Source organism: Ailuropoda melanoleuca, chromosome 3 (assembly GCF_002007445.2).
Source record: "Ailuropoda melanoleuca isolate Jingjing chromosome 3, ASM200744v2, whole genome shotgun sequence".
NCBI lineage: Eukaryota > Metazoa > Chordata > Mammalia > Carnivora > Ursidae > Ailuropoda > Ailuropoda melanoleuca.
Window position 1 is genome coordinate 19,242,259 of NC_048220.1, and position 15,750 is coordinate 19,258,008.

The 15,750-nt window shown below is 37.0% G+C and overlaps 1 protein-coding gene across 3 annotated transcripts in view; it reads left to right on the plus strand.

The window, feature by feature from the left end:
• The window catches only part of ADAMTS19 (ADAM metallopeptidase with thrombospondin type 1 motif 19), a 478,977-nt gene that overhangs the window by 437,096 nt on the left and 26,131 nt on the right, over window positions 1-15,750 (plus strand). For all 3 annotated transcript variants that reach the window (XM_034655959.1, XM_034655958.1, XM_034655957.1), the window contains 2 exons: window positions 1,796-1,949; window positions 12,334-12,469. In XM_034655959.1, coding sequence (XP_034511850.1) covers window positions 1,796-1,949; window positions 12,334-12,469 — 290 coding nt within the window. The remainder of the gene's footprint in view (window positions 1-1,795; window positions 1,950-12,333; window positions 12,470-15,750) is intronic.

The following is a 15,750-nucleotide window of genomic DNA, read 5'->3' on the forward strand; positions in this document are numbered from 1 at the left end:
TTACCAAGGTTTTTCCTGGAAGCATGAAGCATAATTAAAATCAGTGAACTATGTCTGAAAGAAGGCATCTATGTGACCTGGATTTCTTCAGTAATCCAAGGGAAACTGCACTTCTAAGATATTTTTCTTTAATGACTATTACAGATTGAAAGCCGGTACTGAATTTTTGAAAAGCAGTACCTTTTGCTGCCATGCTTCAGTGTGCACCCCTCAACTGTAACACGGTCACACTTTCCTTCTTGCAAAGATTTACTGCCAAAAGCGAATGGTTTCAGAGAGAGCTAATGATTTTGTAGCCAGTGTCTTTATTTGAAGTGGCGTTAGATATTCAAGGACAATCTCAAGTTCTATCAATGAAAAGGTAGTTTTTTAAGGAAAAATAGCCATGTTTTCATTAAGTTAAAGAAGTTGGCAAAGAGCTATAATTTATGTCCTTTTTATCAATTTAAAAACTATGTAATAGTCTGGTTATGTCCATAAACAAGATAAGTCAATCTCTGTCTCTCTCTTTTTTAACTAATTTAGCTGGAGGTTGCTTATAACTGGCCACATCAAATGAGATATTTAAGGCCAAAATAAGCCCTGGGATGTATTTAGAATTAGTACCCCGGTATGTTATTATATGCGAATTTGAAAACTATTATTTTTATTGTTGATAGAGCTGATTTACAATTCCATTATGTTAGTTCCCAAATCCACGTATTAAAATATATCTTAGCATGTCTGTTGAGTATATTGAACAGAGTATTGAGCTAAAGAAGCAAAGAAAATTAACCCTGTGCCCATGTCCTGTTTTTCACATTGAGCATTAACTCTGAATTACCTGTCATTATAACTACTTGATAGAGGTTTAATACCAAAGTCCTGACTAATTTAGCATAATTTAAATTTTAGATATGTTTTTTGCATGATATTGTATCCTATAGGTTGCTTTCATAAAACCTCAGATTCATAGAAGTGATATAGCCCATGGGGTTGTCTGACATGTTTTGTGCAAATGTATTTATAAAGGAATGTATATTCTCATACATAGGCATTTTTTCTTTCACTTAAAATAGATCTGTTTGCCTATGATGATGCACTCCTAAGCTTGGCGCTGGGTACCAGGGGAGAGCAAAACAGACATGGTCCCTGCTATGGGTTAGTCCAGTGGGGCCCAGAGTTCAGTCATTCTCAGATATTTTTCATGGTTAATTGCACTGTTTCCTACAAAAGGAAAATTAACAATCTTGTCAAAACTGAAAGTTAAGAGTAAACAACATGGAAAAATATTACTGTCCTCCGGTCAGTTAGACATTTTCTACCCTTACGGAGTGAAGTGATTTGCACAGTCTTGTATCCCTTTCCTCCACCGACACAGGGACTTACTATCCATCTTGCTGTTTTATATGAGTGGAAGGGCTACATTTGATGTTAGATTGTGGGTTATATCTTGATGTTAGCTAGGACAGATAATCCTATCCCCTCTACTAAAGTCATTGTCTACATGTACCATACTTTGGGAAACTGCCTAGTCCATTCATCGACTTGAAAAAAAATGAGCTGGTGTCTCTGACCTCACGCAAGTGGGCTGTTTGTCATGGAGTCTTTAGCTCAGAGGTAAGTGTGTAACTCCAATCTTTGCAGAAGTATGTCACTTTGAAGATTTCAATAATCATGTCACAACTCTACATATAAAAGGAGCATGCACACCGTGCAATAAACATTTTAAGGTGTCAGTATCCTAGGTATTATACTTCACATTGTCTGTGCTCTCCTTTAACCTTGCTGCCTTGATCACTTTCCTATATTATAGGTGCTGCTATTTCAGGACCAGAATTACGGTCTCCACTATGAATATACTATCCCATCAGACCCTCTTCCAGAGAATCAGAGCTCAAAAGCGCCCGAACCCCTTTTCATGTGGACGCACACAGGCTGGGAAGATTGCGATGCCACGTGTGGAGGAGGTGAGGGATTTGCCAGGATTTATCTTACCTTATCAAAAGAGCAGTTGTTTTCTAATTAAGCATGGATAATTAAGGCACATTTGCAACCCCTTATATGAAGTTCCAAACTCCGTAAAGGATTGGAAACTGAAAGTTTTTTGTGACATGTGTAGTGCCTAAATGCCTGAACTCTTGTGTGCCAAATCTGACGTGAATTGAAGAAAGGCCATTTACAGTTAGTCATTGCATTGCTTTGCATAAATATTAATGTATTTGCCCGTGGGTCCTGTCCTACGCACCACACAAGTTGTTCTGCCTTATATATGTGCTTTTGTATTTACTTACTCTATTTACTTTTTTACTTTTATAAAGTCTTTGAAGTTCTTAATTCCAGAGTACATCTACCCACAAGAATTGTAGACCTGCAATAAATTCAAAGGTGCTATGAAAGTGTAACATCGAGCTGGCTTCTGTGCTATCTGCATACTTAGTTTGAATAGATGGAGCACCTGAAAAAATAATTTAATTCCCCCATTCCTTTATTTTGATTCTTCAAAAGTGTCTGTCACTATTTTCTATAAATATAGGTGTATCCTGAAATTTCACTCCAAAGCTTTTAAATTATTTTTTTGTGTTAGAAGTTAGCAGGCAAAAAAACAAAATTGCTTCAGCGTAAAATGTGAGATTAACAAATCACTTAATCCTACGAATGAGACCCTTGAGTCCCAGAGATTAAACAGATGGTCAGAACCATTTAGGCCAAGGCAAGATCTTAGGGCATGAGGCTCCCAGTTTCCCTTTGTATCATGTACGTCAGCAGCGTAGTATTTCATTTGTGTTTTGCACTTATATTTATAGCATATATAACATATATATGTATATTGTATAATATATGATATATATTATATATAACATATATGTATACTATGTATATATTGTGCAATATAATATATAAATAATGTAAACTAGTATATATATGATATAAACAATATATAATATATAATATGACAATATATCATATAATCATATATAATATATACGTATATTATATATTGTACTTACATTCATACATGTAATGTATACATAGAATATATACATAACATATGTTACACATACATAATATATATGTAATATATAACAATATATAACATAAACAATATATAACATAATCTAGTATATATAATGTAAACAAATTTGTGTATAACATATATATAGCATGTATATATAACATGTATGTATATATAATAAAAACAAGCTAGTTTATATTATACACATTATATATAGTATATAAACACATTATATAGATTATATATACACATTATATGTATAGATAATGTGTATATACACATTATATACATACACATTATCTATATAATGTGTTTACATATGTTATGTGTATACTATAAACTAGTTTGTGCAAGAGAAGCGGAATATCAATTTTGTTCTCTAGGCAAAGAAACTATTGATACACATAACCTAAGTGTGCTGTAGCAAGAGTGGACAAAATTACACATTAGACTAGCATGTGAGGGAGAGTGTTTGGGGGAAAATATACAGTATAAGTAAGTAACATAGTATCAAATTGTGATGAATACTCTGGATAAAAATGAAGCAAGACTGAGAAATAAATATGAGTTGGGAGTTGGGAGGGGGTGGGTGCAGAATACAGTGGTCAAAAAGGTCTCAATGAGGAGATCACACTGATTTAAAAATCTGCAGTGAGCGTGGATGGGCACTGCCTCTGAGGGCATCTGGTGGGAACAAGTTCCAGGCAAAGGCTCTGAGGCAGGAGTAGAGCTGGCGAGCTCAAGGAGTAGTAAGAACGCTAGGATGGCCTTCCTTTATTGAGTGATGTAATATGCCATTGGAGGATTTGAATAAAGGAGTGACTTGTTCTGGTTTTATGTTTTTAAAAGTTATTTCTGTTTCTGAGTTGAGAGTAGATGGAATAAAAGAAAAGAGTAGAAGTAAAGAGATCAATTAGGAAGTTACTACAGCAGTCCAAGAAAGAGATGATAGTAGTTTGACCACAGTGGTAGCAGAGGAGGAAGGGGGAAGTGGTCAGGTTCTGGGTTTTTTTGAAAGTAGAACTAATAGAATATGTTGAAAGACTAGATGTGGAGTGTGAGAGAAAGAAAGATGTCAGGGATTGACTGTGATGGTTTTGGCTCAGCAACTGGCAGGATGAAGTCACCATCACCTTACCTAGGAAAGCCTGTGCAGCCGCAGGATTAGGAAAGACTTTGATTTCCAACAGAGGTTTGAGATCCCTGTTGGACATCTAAGTGTGATCAAGTATGATCTATAATTCAGGTGTTTAGGAGAGAAGATCAGAGTAGAGATAGAAAATATGTGGATGATATTCAAATGCTGAGACTAAATCAAGTCATCTAAGGCATGAGTGAAAAGAGAAAGAAGCTCCTAAAGGATTGAGTCTTGGGACGCTCTACCATTTAGAGTTCAGAGAGAGAAGGAACCAGCAAAGCAGAGTAAAATGAATAGCCACCAACACAGAAGAAGCAGGCAGAAAAGAATGCTTTCCTGTAAAGCAAGCAAGAAAGTATTACAAGAAGGAAGGAATGATCAACTCTTATCAAAAGCTATAAAGTCAAAAATAATATGGACTGAAAATTGACTATTACATTTTAAAATACATCTATTATATCTAAGTATTATATCTAAGTATATTTATTATATTTTATTATATTTGAAACATAGAGAGCAATCATGACCTTGTCAAAAATAATTTTAATGAAGTTTTTGGCTCAAAAGACTAACTGGAGTGGATTCAAAAGAAAATTAAGGGAAGGAGGTTATACACACTTTGCTCCTGAGGATACAGAAGAATTACAGCAGAAGGCTGTCAAATTACTGTAACAGTTTAAAAAAAAAAGTTACCAGTCATCCTTGCCACAGCGACGTTTTCAAAGGCCATGTTTCTCCTGAGCCCCCGTTATCGTCAAGTGACATGGGATCCACTGCCTTCCTGTCCCCTCCTGCTAACGCTCCCATACACACCACAGCCCCATTCCTTAGTGATGCCAGGGGCCATTTCACTTAAGGGATTCTGCTTCACGTCCTCTATCCAACTGAAAATCAAAAACACAAATAGAACAAACGCATTTGAAATGAAAATCTATATGGCTAGAATTTTCTCTTTAATAGAATGCAGACACGAAAGACCAGCCCCCATCCAATGGTGGGCTGTGGGAGAAAGGAGTGATAGAAAGGTTGAGTTCTTGTTATAGCTCCGAAAGGCAGTTATTAAAATCTGTTTGTGTTTGAAAGTCTAGACAGGAAAATGTTAGCCCAGGAAATTTTGTTTTCCTCATTTTTTCTTGCTCCTGTAATTGCTGTCTAATAGCAGCTACATCAGAAGTAAACATACAGGATTTATCAATCTTCATTTTGAACAAATTTTGGGGTTAACATTTTTTCCCAAAAATCACATTAATTACAACATAGAGTATGTTTTGCCAGTTGCCAAACCTTAAGGAAGAAAAGTTGCTGTAAATTTTTTAAGTTCCAGAGTCAGAAGGGCTTTTAGATATTCTTAAGCATAACTTCTTAATTATTAACATGAGAAAATTTAAATGCATAGAGATTAGTGACTTCCTAACGCCACATGCCCAGTGAGGGGAGAGGTCGATTAGTATCCAGGACTTCTAAATTCAAATCTTCTCTTCTTCTCACATCATACTTCCTTCAAGAGCAGCTCAGAAGGCTTAATGCCATTTCTTTTCACAAAATAGAGCACATCCCTTAGAGATCATATAAGTTTTGTTTGGATTCAGAGAGATGTTTTATTTAATCTGTTCAGTAAGAATTTAGATATGTTCCTATTTTTTATTTCAAATGGGTTGCTTTGTAAAATAGTCCTAATTAAACACAACCTTTATATGATTTGCACTTGAATAGTCCTTTTCTCTCAAATCAGTTCCATTGTGTTTAGTCAACAGTTTTCAATTATCTCTGACTATGTTAATAGGGTACATATTCCTTTTAGTGCCAAAATATTTCTGGGCTTTTGGATATTATTTTCCTTTGCAGATCATAAATAAAGCGGATGGACAGGATTTCAAGAATCGTATCATTTCTAACTTCATATTGTCCATTTTATAGCCAGAAAGAGCTTTGTAATCTTTCAGCGTATTCATGAATTAAAGGACAGTCAGTTCAAAGCATAGAACATTGGAAACAGATTCATGCTAAATTTATCTTCAACAGCAAAGAGGAATAATAGCATTATTTTACTTCACAGGACTATATTAAGCAAGAGCAAATGAAATATCACAGAGGAATATAAAATTTCAGTGTATGACATGTTATTTTTTTGGATTCTGTTGCAAGGCATTAGATTGCCAGCAATAAGTGGGAAACAAATTTTTTAAAAGATACCTACCGTCATGTAGCTAAATTTTTATTGTAATGATCTTTTACATCAGAATCTCAAACTGTTTTAGAATGAAATCCGAATTAAAGTTAATTCACTGTGCATTTTAATTAGTTTTATTAATATCCGTTATTATAAGATATGAAAAGCCTTTTAGAAGGAATATTTTTAAATATCAAATGGATGTTGATGATCTCAGGAAAATTTTTTCCAACAGTGAAACATATGTACGCTTTTGGCACCATCCTTTCAAATTCTAATGATAGTTTTAGAACTGTTTGAACTATCATTTCATATTTTAGCATTGGCCATTGAAATTAGTCCTTCTACTTTCAAACAGCTTAAAATGCATTTGGAAAATAAATGTTTACTTTTCATTGATGTTCTACAGCATCTAAAAACTCTTTGATGGGATGTTTCAAATTTATTTTGGCACCTCAGAAGTGTGGTTCACTGGGTAAAGTTCTTTTTGACATGAAAGACCTGTTTTAAGTGAGTTTGGTCTTCAGAGGCATTCGAGATGGATCATTTCATAGTATCTGAGGGTTGTGTGTTGAATTAGCATTCCACATACTCCATGCGATAACTGCATTACTCTAGAATTTATTTGGAGCTAGTGGATGGATTAGTGATATCAAACCTAGAGTAAGAGCCCCAAAATTCAATCATCTCTTTTGAAATAAGTGAATAAACATGCTTTTAGGAAATCTAAATAGGTATCATTTGAAGGGAAAAAAATAAGCCAGCATTCCACGTTCTTCCCATTAGTCCAAACCCAACCAGCTGAAGACTCTCTCCGTATTGGCCTTATATTGTGTTATCCTTTAGACACGGCTTACCTTGTACATGAACAGATTCTAAGGAGGATCCAGGTCTTTGGGTCCAAGTTGAGGAGACACCTCTGAGTAGAATACCCCTATCTTTTTGCTGGCACAGTGTGTTTGCATTTTTCCATTTTAAAGACACATAGCCTGCTCCATAATAAATGTTAGTTACTACCTGAAGAAAATGCACCAAAATATTTTTTTCTCTGCATTATTTCATTTCAGTAATATTTAATACAGTTTTAAATTCTGCTTTCTTTAGTAAGAACATTTTTATATTAATGTGAGCTCTTTATAAACTTGAATTTTAATACCAGCATAATTCATTAGCCCAAATTGCCGTAGATAACTCTCCCCCATAATTACTCATTTGGTTTGCAAATGACTTTTCACCATTTTAGGAAATAGTCTTGAGATGAACCTCTTAGTACAGAAAGCACTTTAGCCTCGACTTACATTCTTCTATTTCACTCACTGATTCCTTTACCAATATGCGCTCTCTATTGCTGTGAGCGGTCCAATGGTGAGTGCTTTCCGCTTTTAGAGGATTCACTGTTCAATTAGTAGGGGTCAGCTAATAATAAAATCACCGTACAGAGTGATATGGGAACATGTAGAAATCGTTCCAGGGATATGGATATGTGCAAAGGCGCAGGTTTCTGAGAATGTTTATTTCTAGGGTGCAAAATATGAGGATCAAGGAATGGAAGCTACTTTGACCATTTGCTACTTTTTTATAGAAAGTAGCTAGTACATGAAGATTCCTGAGTGTTATGCTAGCACTCGAGTTAAGTTTGTCTTGAAAGTTATGGGATCCCATTAAACTATTTGTGTGCATGGAAATGATAAGGTCAAGTTGGGTTATATATTGGGTGTTGTAAAAAAAATACAAAATAAAAATATTTTCATTAAAAAAAAGATGAAATAGTCACTTTAATATTAAGCCCAAGCCCTGAGGCAAAATTTTTATAGAAATGTCAAAAAATGGCTAAGAATTAAATGGCATGCACAATTTTGGAAGTCATTCAAGTTAAAAAAATGTATGCTCAAGAAAAAACCCTGCATTTCACATATTTCTAAGAAGTGCTCAGAGAAAAGCCCTTTGTCCTTATTAAAATACATTTACTTTTGGTTCACTTACTTGCTGGCCATTGTTGGTTCAATAGAAAATAAATAATTTGAGAGAAAATTGTAAAGACGAATGAATATATATAGTGTCTGTCTTATAGAGTTGCACAATTTTATTTAAAAGTTTGGAGCGTCCAGTAAGATAGAGAGAATTTCAATGATGTATACACTGAAACACTGAACACACTCCCAAGAACGTGTTTCCGTATTTATGATGCCAGTTCTAGAAATGTGATCTATACATTTGGATGTTTTGTGGATAGAACATATTTGTATTAAAAATATCCATTTCATGAGGTTAAATACAGAGCATAGAAAAAATACCAGCTTATATCTGAGCCTGGAAAAGAAGGCACCCGATCTAATATCTAGTCTTTGTTAAGTATCTTCAGAGAACAAAGAAAGAGTCAAGATATAAAAATTACCCTTCGTTTTCAGATCTTGCCCAAATTCGATAATGAGACCAATTGCATAATGGTTATGTTCTTTTATTCCTGATTGTATTCAGAACATTGAAACTGATTTCCCCAATACTGATTTAATGGGAATGACCCAGAGGTGAAGTTAATTGCCATAAAGCAAGTAATACACTGTCAACAGCTTGCAGCTACTCATGGTTCAGGCAGAAAGCCAGTTACTTCATCACTTTCTGCCCATCCCTAGGTTCCACAGTATTGGATGCATTGTAAATACTGCTATTAGATGCTAGAATGGAAATTTCCTGTGTTGGCTGGAACATAAAAATATATAAAAGAAAAAAGTCAAACAATAACATTTCCATATGGCTTTAAGATGTAGTTGTATTTTCATAGGCATGGTGTGCCTGTAGCTGAGCAGTGGATTTCTTCCCCCCGATTCTGTTGTTTTTGTTCAATGAAATTTTTAAAAAGTAGGGCCAAGCTTATCCTATCTGCCAAAACCTGTATGATGTGAGCTTCCTTGCTACACTGTGGATGGAGAAGTCCCGCCTCCCTACTTTCTTAGAACACCAAGGTGATCCCTGAAATGACAGAGGTATCTATATCTCTTTTGATATATCAACACTTACGCTTAAAAGATTTTTTCCAAGAACTTAATATGTTAGCTCTAGGGTAGTATGACTAAAGTTACATATTTTCTGAAGAAAGAAAAAAAATGTCGTATAATTAGCCCTGAGTTATTTATCTCATGACTACATGTATGTTCAGCAAAAGTTTTCTGGATAATGTCTGTTAGTCATCTTTTTGCGTTGTAGTTGGCAGAAAGCCACTATTTAAATTAGTTTAGGCAACTCCATCATAATGCAAAAGAGTGTCTTATGGATTTGAAGTCTTTAAATTAGATTTTTAAATTAACATTTATATTTAATGAAAATAACATGTATGTTAATCCTGCTTTAAAGTAGGCATCATCATACTGTAAAAGTTGTGCTCACATATGTTAGCATTATACAGAATTTGCACAATATCTGTTTAGTATGTGCATTGGGTCATAAAGCAGCACTGGAGCACAGGAAACTAGGAGGAAGTGAACCACAACACTTGTCCCAATTTTTTACACTTAGATAACTCCTACTTTATGAGGCCGGTTTTCTCTGTGAAAGAAAGAACATAAGCCATTTCTGCTTTTTTTTTGCAGTTTATTTGAAAATTGAAGTTGGTAGGTATCAAACGCTTCTTACGAGTAAATCTAATGCCACACTCCCTCCTTCTTGACCTACCAGGGAATAGCCTGGGCAGCGCCTAAGCTTTTACCCCGGGCGTGAAATGTTGCCTATTCTCTGCCAGTTCCCATCAGCTTGCCCAACCGTGTGAGGTGCACAGGGCAGGCTTAGAGGACTTCTGAGCAGAAATGTTCATTCACGTAGGCAACTGGCCATAAAGTCCTGCAGTTCAGCCCACGTTCTGTTTGCTAAGCTGGGAAAAGACCTTTTATCTGCCTGGCACTCTGTTGTCTGTATTGAGCTCCCATAGAATAAGATGCATTGCATCAGACCTGGAATTCTCCAGATAGGGCATAATTGGCCAACATTGTGCTGCTTTTACTAGAAGATAAAACTGAAGATAAAACTAAATGATTTCAATAACGTGATATGTAATAATCACAGATACAATTGTTAGTTACTACACACATTCGGTGGGGGAGGGAGAGAGGAGAGAGAGGTAGTCATTTTTTTGTATCCTACAAATTGTCCTGGGACTATGTTCAGTGTTGTTGAGAGGGAAAGGAAGGAAAGATCTTAGACCTATACCTGTTCTTCGGCCTTTTACGGGGCCACCCTGTTGTCTCTCCCCATCTCCCATTCAGGTCAAAGCAAAAGATACTCAAAAATTATTCAAAGTATCTCTCTCTCTACATTCCTTCCTTCCTTCTTTCTTGATGCCAGCCTTCCCTCTCTGTTAATTAAATGACAGAGTGACCTCTCTGCCACCAGCCCAGGCTGTCATATTTGTCACGAACGGCATGAATGCTCTGAGCTTCCTAATTATCACTGCATGGCAGTCATCGGACCCTAACTAATGGCCTTGCAGTAGAGACCCAGAAGACTTGTGATTCTTTTCTTAATCCTTTATGACTTATCTGCCTTTAAAATTGTTGGTTGATTTAGTTACTTTATGATGTCAAACAATAAGTTAAATTAGATTATGAAATCTTATATAGATATTTAGACTTTTGTAGAGAAAGAGAATTAACGTGTGTAATAGGCTCTTCAGGTGCAAGATGAAAAAATGAAAATCTTGCCAAGTAAGTGTGCTTGTAGGGCCCAGATAAAGATAAATACACAGTACAAGTGGTCATTTTTACCTCCTGTAATCAGACTTTTCTCTCATAACAGAGAAAGTAGAAAAGTCATTTTTCTGAAATTGGGTGAAAAATACAAGAAGTCTCATAGCTTTTCTTAGAGAACGTCACAATAAACAAGGAATGAGGATTTCTAGAATTCCTCATTGCTCTAGAATACCTTCATCGGAGACAGTAAGAACAAAGGTCCGAGTCATACTGAAAACAAGCTTGCTTTCCGTAACTTACTACATAGCACTGATGGTGTACAGCCAAACCTTTGATAAAGTATGCACATATGTTTATGCACTTTCCTGAAGGCATACAGGTTGTTTGCATATTATAGCTTTCTACCACTTAATGCTAAAAGATGGTGTAGTCCCTACTAACAAATCTTTANACATATGTTTATGCACTTTCCTGAAGGCATACAGGTTGTTTGCATATTATAGCTTTCTACCACTTAATGCTAGAAGATGGTGTAGTCCCTACTAACAAATCTTTATTTTTTTTTAAGATTTTATTTATTTATTTGACAGAGAGAGAGACAGCCAGCGAGAGAGGGAACACAAGCAGGGGGAGTGGGAGCAGAAGAAGCAGGCTCCCAGCAGAGCAGGGAGCCCGATGTGGGGCTCGATCCCAGGACCCTGGGATCACGCCCTGAGCCAGAGGCAGATGCTTAATGACTGAGCCANAAGAAGCAGGCTCCCAGCAGAGCAGGGAGCCCGATGTGGGGCTCGATCCCAGGACCCTGGGATCACGCCCTGCGCCAGAGGCAGATGCTTAATGACTGAGCCGCCCAGGCACTCGAACACATCTTTAATTAAGGTCTTGGCAACTCATGTTGCCACAATCTCTTGGGAATTTAAAACTTGATATTTAATTTCTTTTGTTTAAAGATTTATTTGTTTATTTGAGAGAGAGAGAGCACACACACATGTGCCAGCTGGGAGAGGGGCAGAGGGAGAGAGAAGAAAGAATCTCCAGCAGATTCCATGCTGAGTGTGGAGCCTGACACAAGGCTTGATCCCATGACCCTGAGATCATGACCCTGAAATCAAGAGTCGGACACTCAACTGACTGAGCCACCCAGATGCCCTGTGATTTAATTTCTAATGAAAAAATTACCATTACCTCCCTTTAAGCCTAGAGATGCATTTTTATGTTAACGATAAATATTATCTCCATTGATCTAACTTGAAATTCCTTTCGAAGTCTGAATATTACAACAAGATTATGCACACCTCCTAAGTCATTTACGTAAAGTCCTATAATTTATCTGCTTGTTTGCTCTTTTCAGGAGAAAGGAAGACAACAGTGTCTTGCACAAAAATCATGAACAAAAATATCAGCATCGTGGACAACAAGAAATGCAAGTACTTAACCAAGCCTGAGCCACAGATTCGCAAGTGCCATGAGCAGCCATGCCAAACAAGGTGACCATGTCCCACCACCTGTGAAAGTTCAGTGTGGCCATTAAATTACTAGCATTTAAAACATACTCAAAATATTAACAAAATCACTTTTTCCTAAAGACAGTGCAAAGGAATATGTACCAAAATGTAAGGTTTTAAACAAGCAAAGACAGATCATTGCCTGGGTGAAGAGTATTAAAGAAGCAAGGCTAAGATTTGCCTCAACTTTCACTGTATTCTCCATGGTGTGAAAACAACAACTAAGTGGATGGACGAGGTGTAATTAAAATTATGTGGTAAACTGTTGGTCACTTCTTCAAAAATCTGGTTATGGGTTGAATTTAGCCATTTCTTGAATTCTCTGCAATGATGTGTTAGAACTTACCAAAGATGATATAAAGCAAAGCAGGACTGGCTGGGACCCAGTCCCTCACAGGACACCAGGGACAGTGTGGTCCTCCTGGTTCCTCAGGCTACCTCCTCAGTTCTTCTCACAGAGTTCCCCATCTGACTGCCTGATTCCCGACCTCTGCTCGCTGGTTTACTGTGCTGGGCCCTAGTTACGGAACAGTCAGCGGTTTTGGTCTCTTGTGACTACCCCATTGAGTATGAGGCAACAAAGTCGGCAAGAAACTCTCGAGTAGGAAGTAAGACAGGGATGCTGAGCAGCTGAAAGTGGTGTAGAAAGAAGATTATGCCTCAGTAACCCGCAGGGACGAGGAACCCAAGTACCATTTCGGAGTGAGCTAGCAGCAAGGCTGTTTGGAGTGGTTCCCATTGTAGGGCCCCTTGAAAATCCATGTGCTTTCATATAAAAATTATTGGGCTTCAGTGGGACTGACCCCCAGTGTCAAAGGTCCTAAAAGCTTTCAGAGATAGAATGATAAAAAGAATGTGAGACTGCATTGAGTCCACTGGAATCCAGGCACATGGACACCTGTTCGGTCTTGACACTCATATCTGTTGAGACTCAATGAGTGAGGGTGTAGTTGGTTATGAGTTCCTAGGGGGCCGCAAGGGATTGATCTTCCCTCTCACGGGCTCCTGCACTGGAGTCCGTGAATTTACATGTCCTGCAACTCGGATATGCAAAGAATTTGTAGCTCTGTAGTGGTCTATAACTAATAGAATATGCTTCCTGACCCTCCGCCACAGGAGGGAGGAGGTTAAAGAGGGAGGAGGAACAAAGTTGCCAATTAACTGTATTTAAACCTTTCTGTCTTCATCTCTTCAGGAATTAGTGTCATCCAGGCTAATAACGTTCAGTTCTTTTGGCTTTCCTGTCCCCCCTGCCTTCCCCACCTCTGATGTAGCACGGATCCTGAGTTCCCTCTGTTTCTGGCTTATTGCAAAACTCAGTTATTAAGCCCTTCAGATCCAGCTCATGCTATGTTAATGAGAGCTTAAAAGAATTTGGAAACTCATTTCTTCCTCTACACTGCTGAAATCTCAAGGCTTGCTTTTCTATAGATTTGGTGTATTTGAGGTCACAAAAGCCGATTATCAACTTTTCCTTTCCTTTGTATTCCTGCTCCAATATTCTTGTCCTTCCCCAGTCCCTAGGGAAAATTATGCTTCTAAGGAATAGGACCCAAGAATGACATGTAAAAGGATGGGCAAAAGATAAAAGCGCATTAATGTACTCTCAGTAATGTTATGCCCATTCCACCTACCTTGCTCTCTGCTTTTCAGGGTAACTTCGCAAGTAGATGAACTAATTAAGCTTTTTTGAGACAATGTTGAAATCAACAGGAAAAGTGATGTAGGGAGTTGTTGTTACCTGCAGTCAGGCCTTTGACTCCTTTCCATTCAGTGTTGGACAGATATAAAAGCAGTTTTTGGCTTTTGCCCTGTCAGCTAAAGAACCTGGATCATTTTTGTTATTACCATTTCTAAGAATTATTTTTCTTAATCTCTTTTAATAGATATTAAAATGCTAATTTATCTTGGGATATGTGCTAAAATATTTCCAAACACCATTTGTTTCATATACCCTATAATTTTTCCATTTGGAGGAAAGAGCATGGCTTTTTCTGATTTATCAGGAATCTTGGAAGAGTTGGATTTGAGGACTAGAGCATATTTGTCACTTCCGAACGTGGTCTGTAAAGGATCAGAACGTACAATACACACCATTTATTGATCATTCACTGACCTCAGCTGAGGTTCTNGATTTGAGGACTAGAGCATATTTGTCACTTCCGAACGTGGTCTGTAAAGGATCAGAACGTACAATACACACCATTTATTGATCATTCACTGACCTCAGCTATCTTGGGGNTTGATCATTCACTGACCTCAGCTGAGGTTCTGAGAAATTCGGCCTTGCTAATGACTTGGTAAAATGAATATTTTTAAAAGGTCATTACATTTCTGAGTGAGACATTTTTGCAGCTGGACACTGGATGTCTTTTTTGTTAGAGATTATTATCTTCCTTCCCTTGGAAAGGGAGTCAATATATTGCAAACCACCAAGAGGCAATCTCAGTGAGGTTAACCAAAATATTGAAAAGTAAGAAATGGACATGAGCAATTATTAGGGCTCATGGTAGGAAAACTTTCTGTGACTTGCTGGCATAGCATAACCTTTAGTGTTCCCCACCCTAGTAAGAATCATTCCAATTTCCATTTACATTTATTGATGAATAAGTCACTAAATAGACTGATGGAACCCTATGTGCCAAATATAAAATATATCAATGCACTGGTAAATAGTTTTGGAAGAAGGAATCTTAAAGATAAGGAAATGTGATAATTCCAAATTAGATTAATTCTAAAACACAAAGGGCTTTATTAGAATACGTTTTACATTCTAATTCTTATTTTTGAGCTGCTTTCACAAGGAATGGAAAAAGTAACTTTTGGGGCACCGAGATGGCTCAGTGGGTTAAGTGTCCCACACTTGGTTTCTGCTCAGGTCATGAACTCAGGTCATGAGATGGAACCCTGCATCGGGCTCCATGCTCAGCTCCTAGTCTGCTTGGGACTCTGTCTCTGCCCCCCCTCCTTCTCCTTTCATGCTTGCATGCACTCTCTCTCAAATAAATAAATAAATATTTTTTAAAAAAAAAGGAAAAAGTAACTTTTATCATTATACTAAGGATCTCTAAAAATTTATTTTATTTAAAAAATATTAGATTCTGTGAAATAGCAAATACTTCTCTTTTCAGTAGTATCTTCTTGGTTCCATAATTGGAGGGAAAGGTACACGCATGGGTTTCAAGTGTACTTATAACCTGGGCATCCTCATGTAGAAAGATGAATCAGAAATTTGGAAGATAAGTACTTTAGGAAAAATCCAC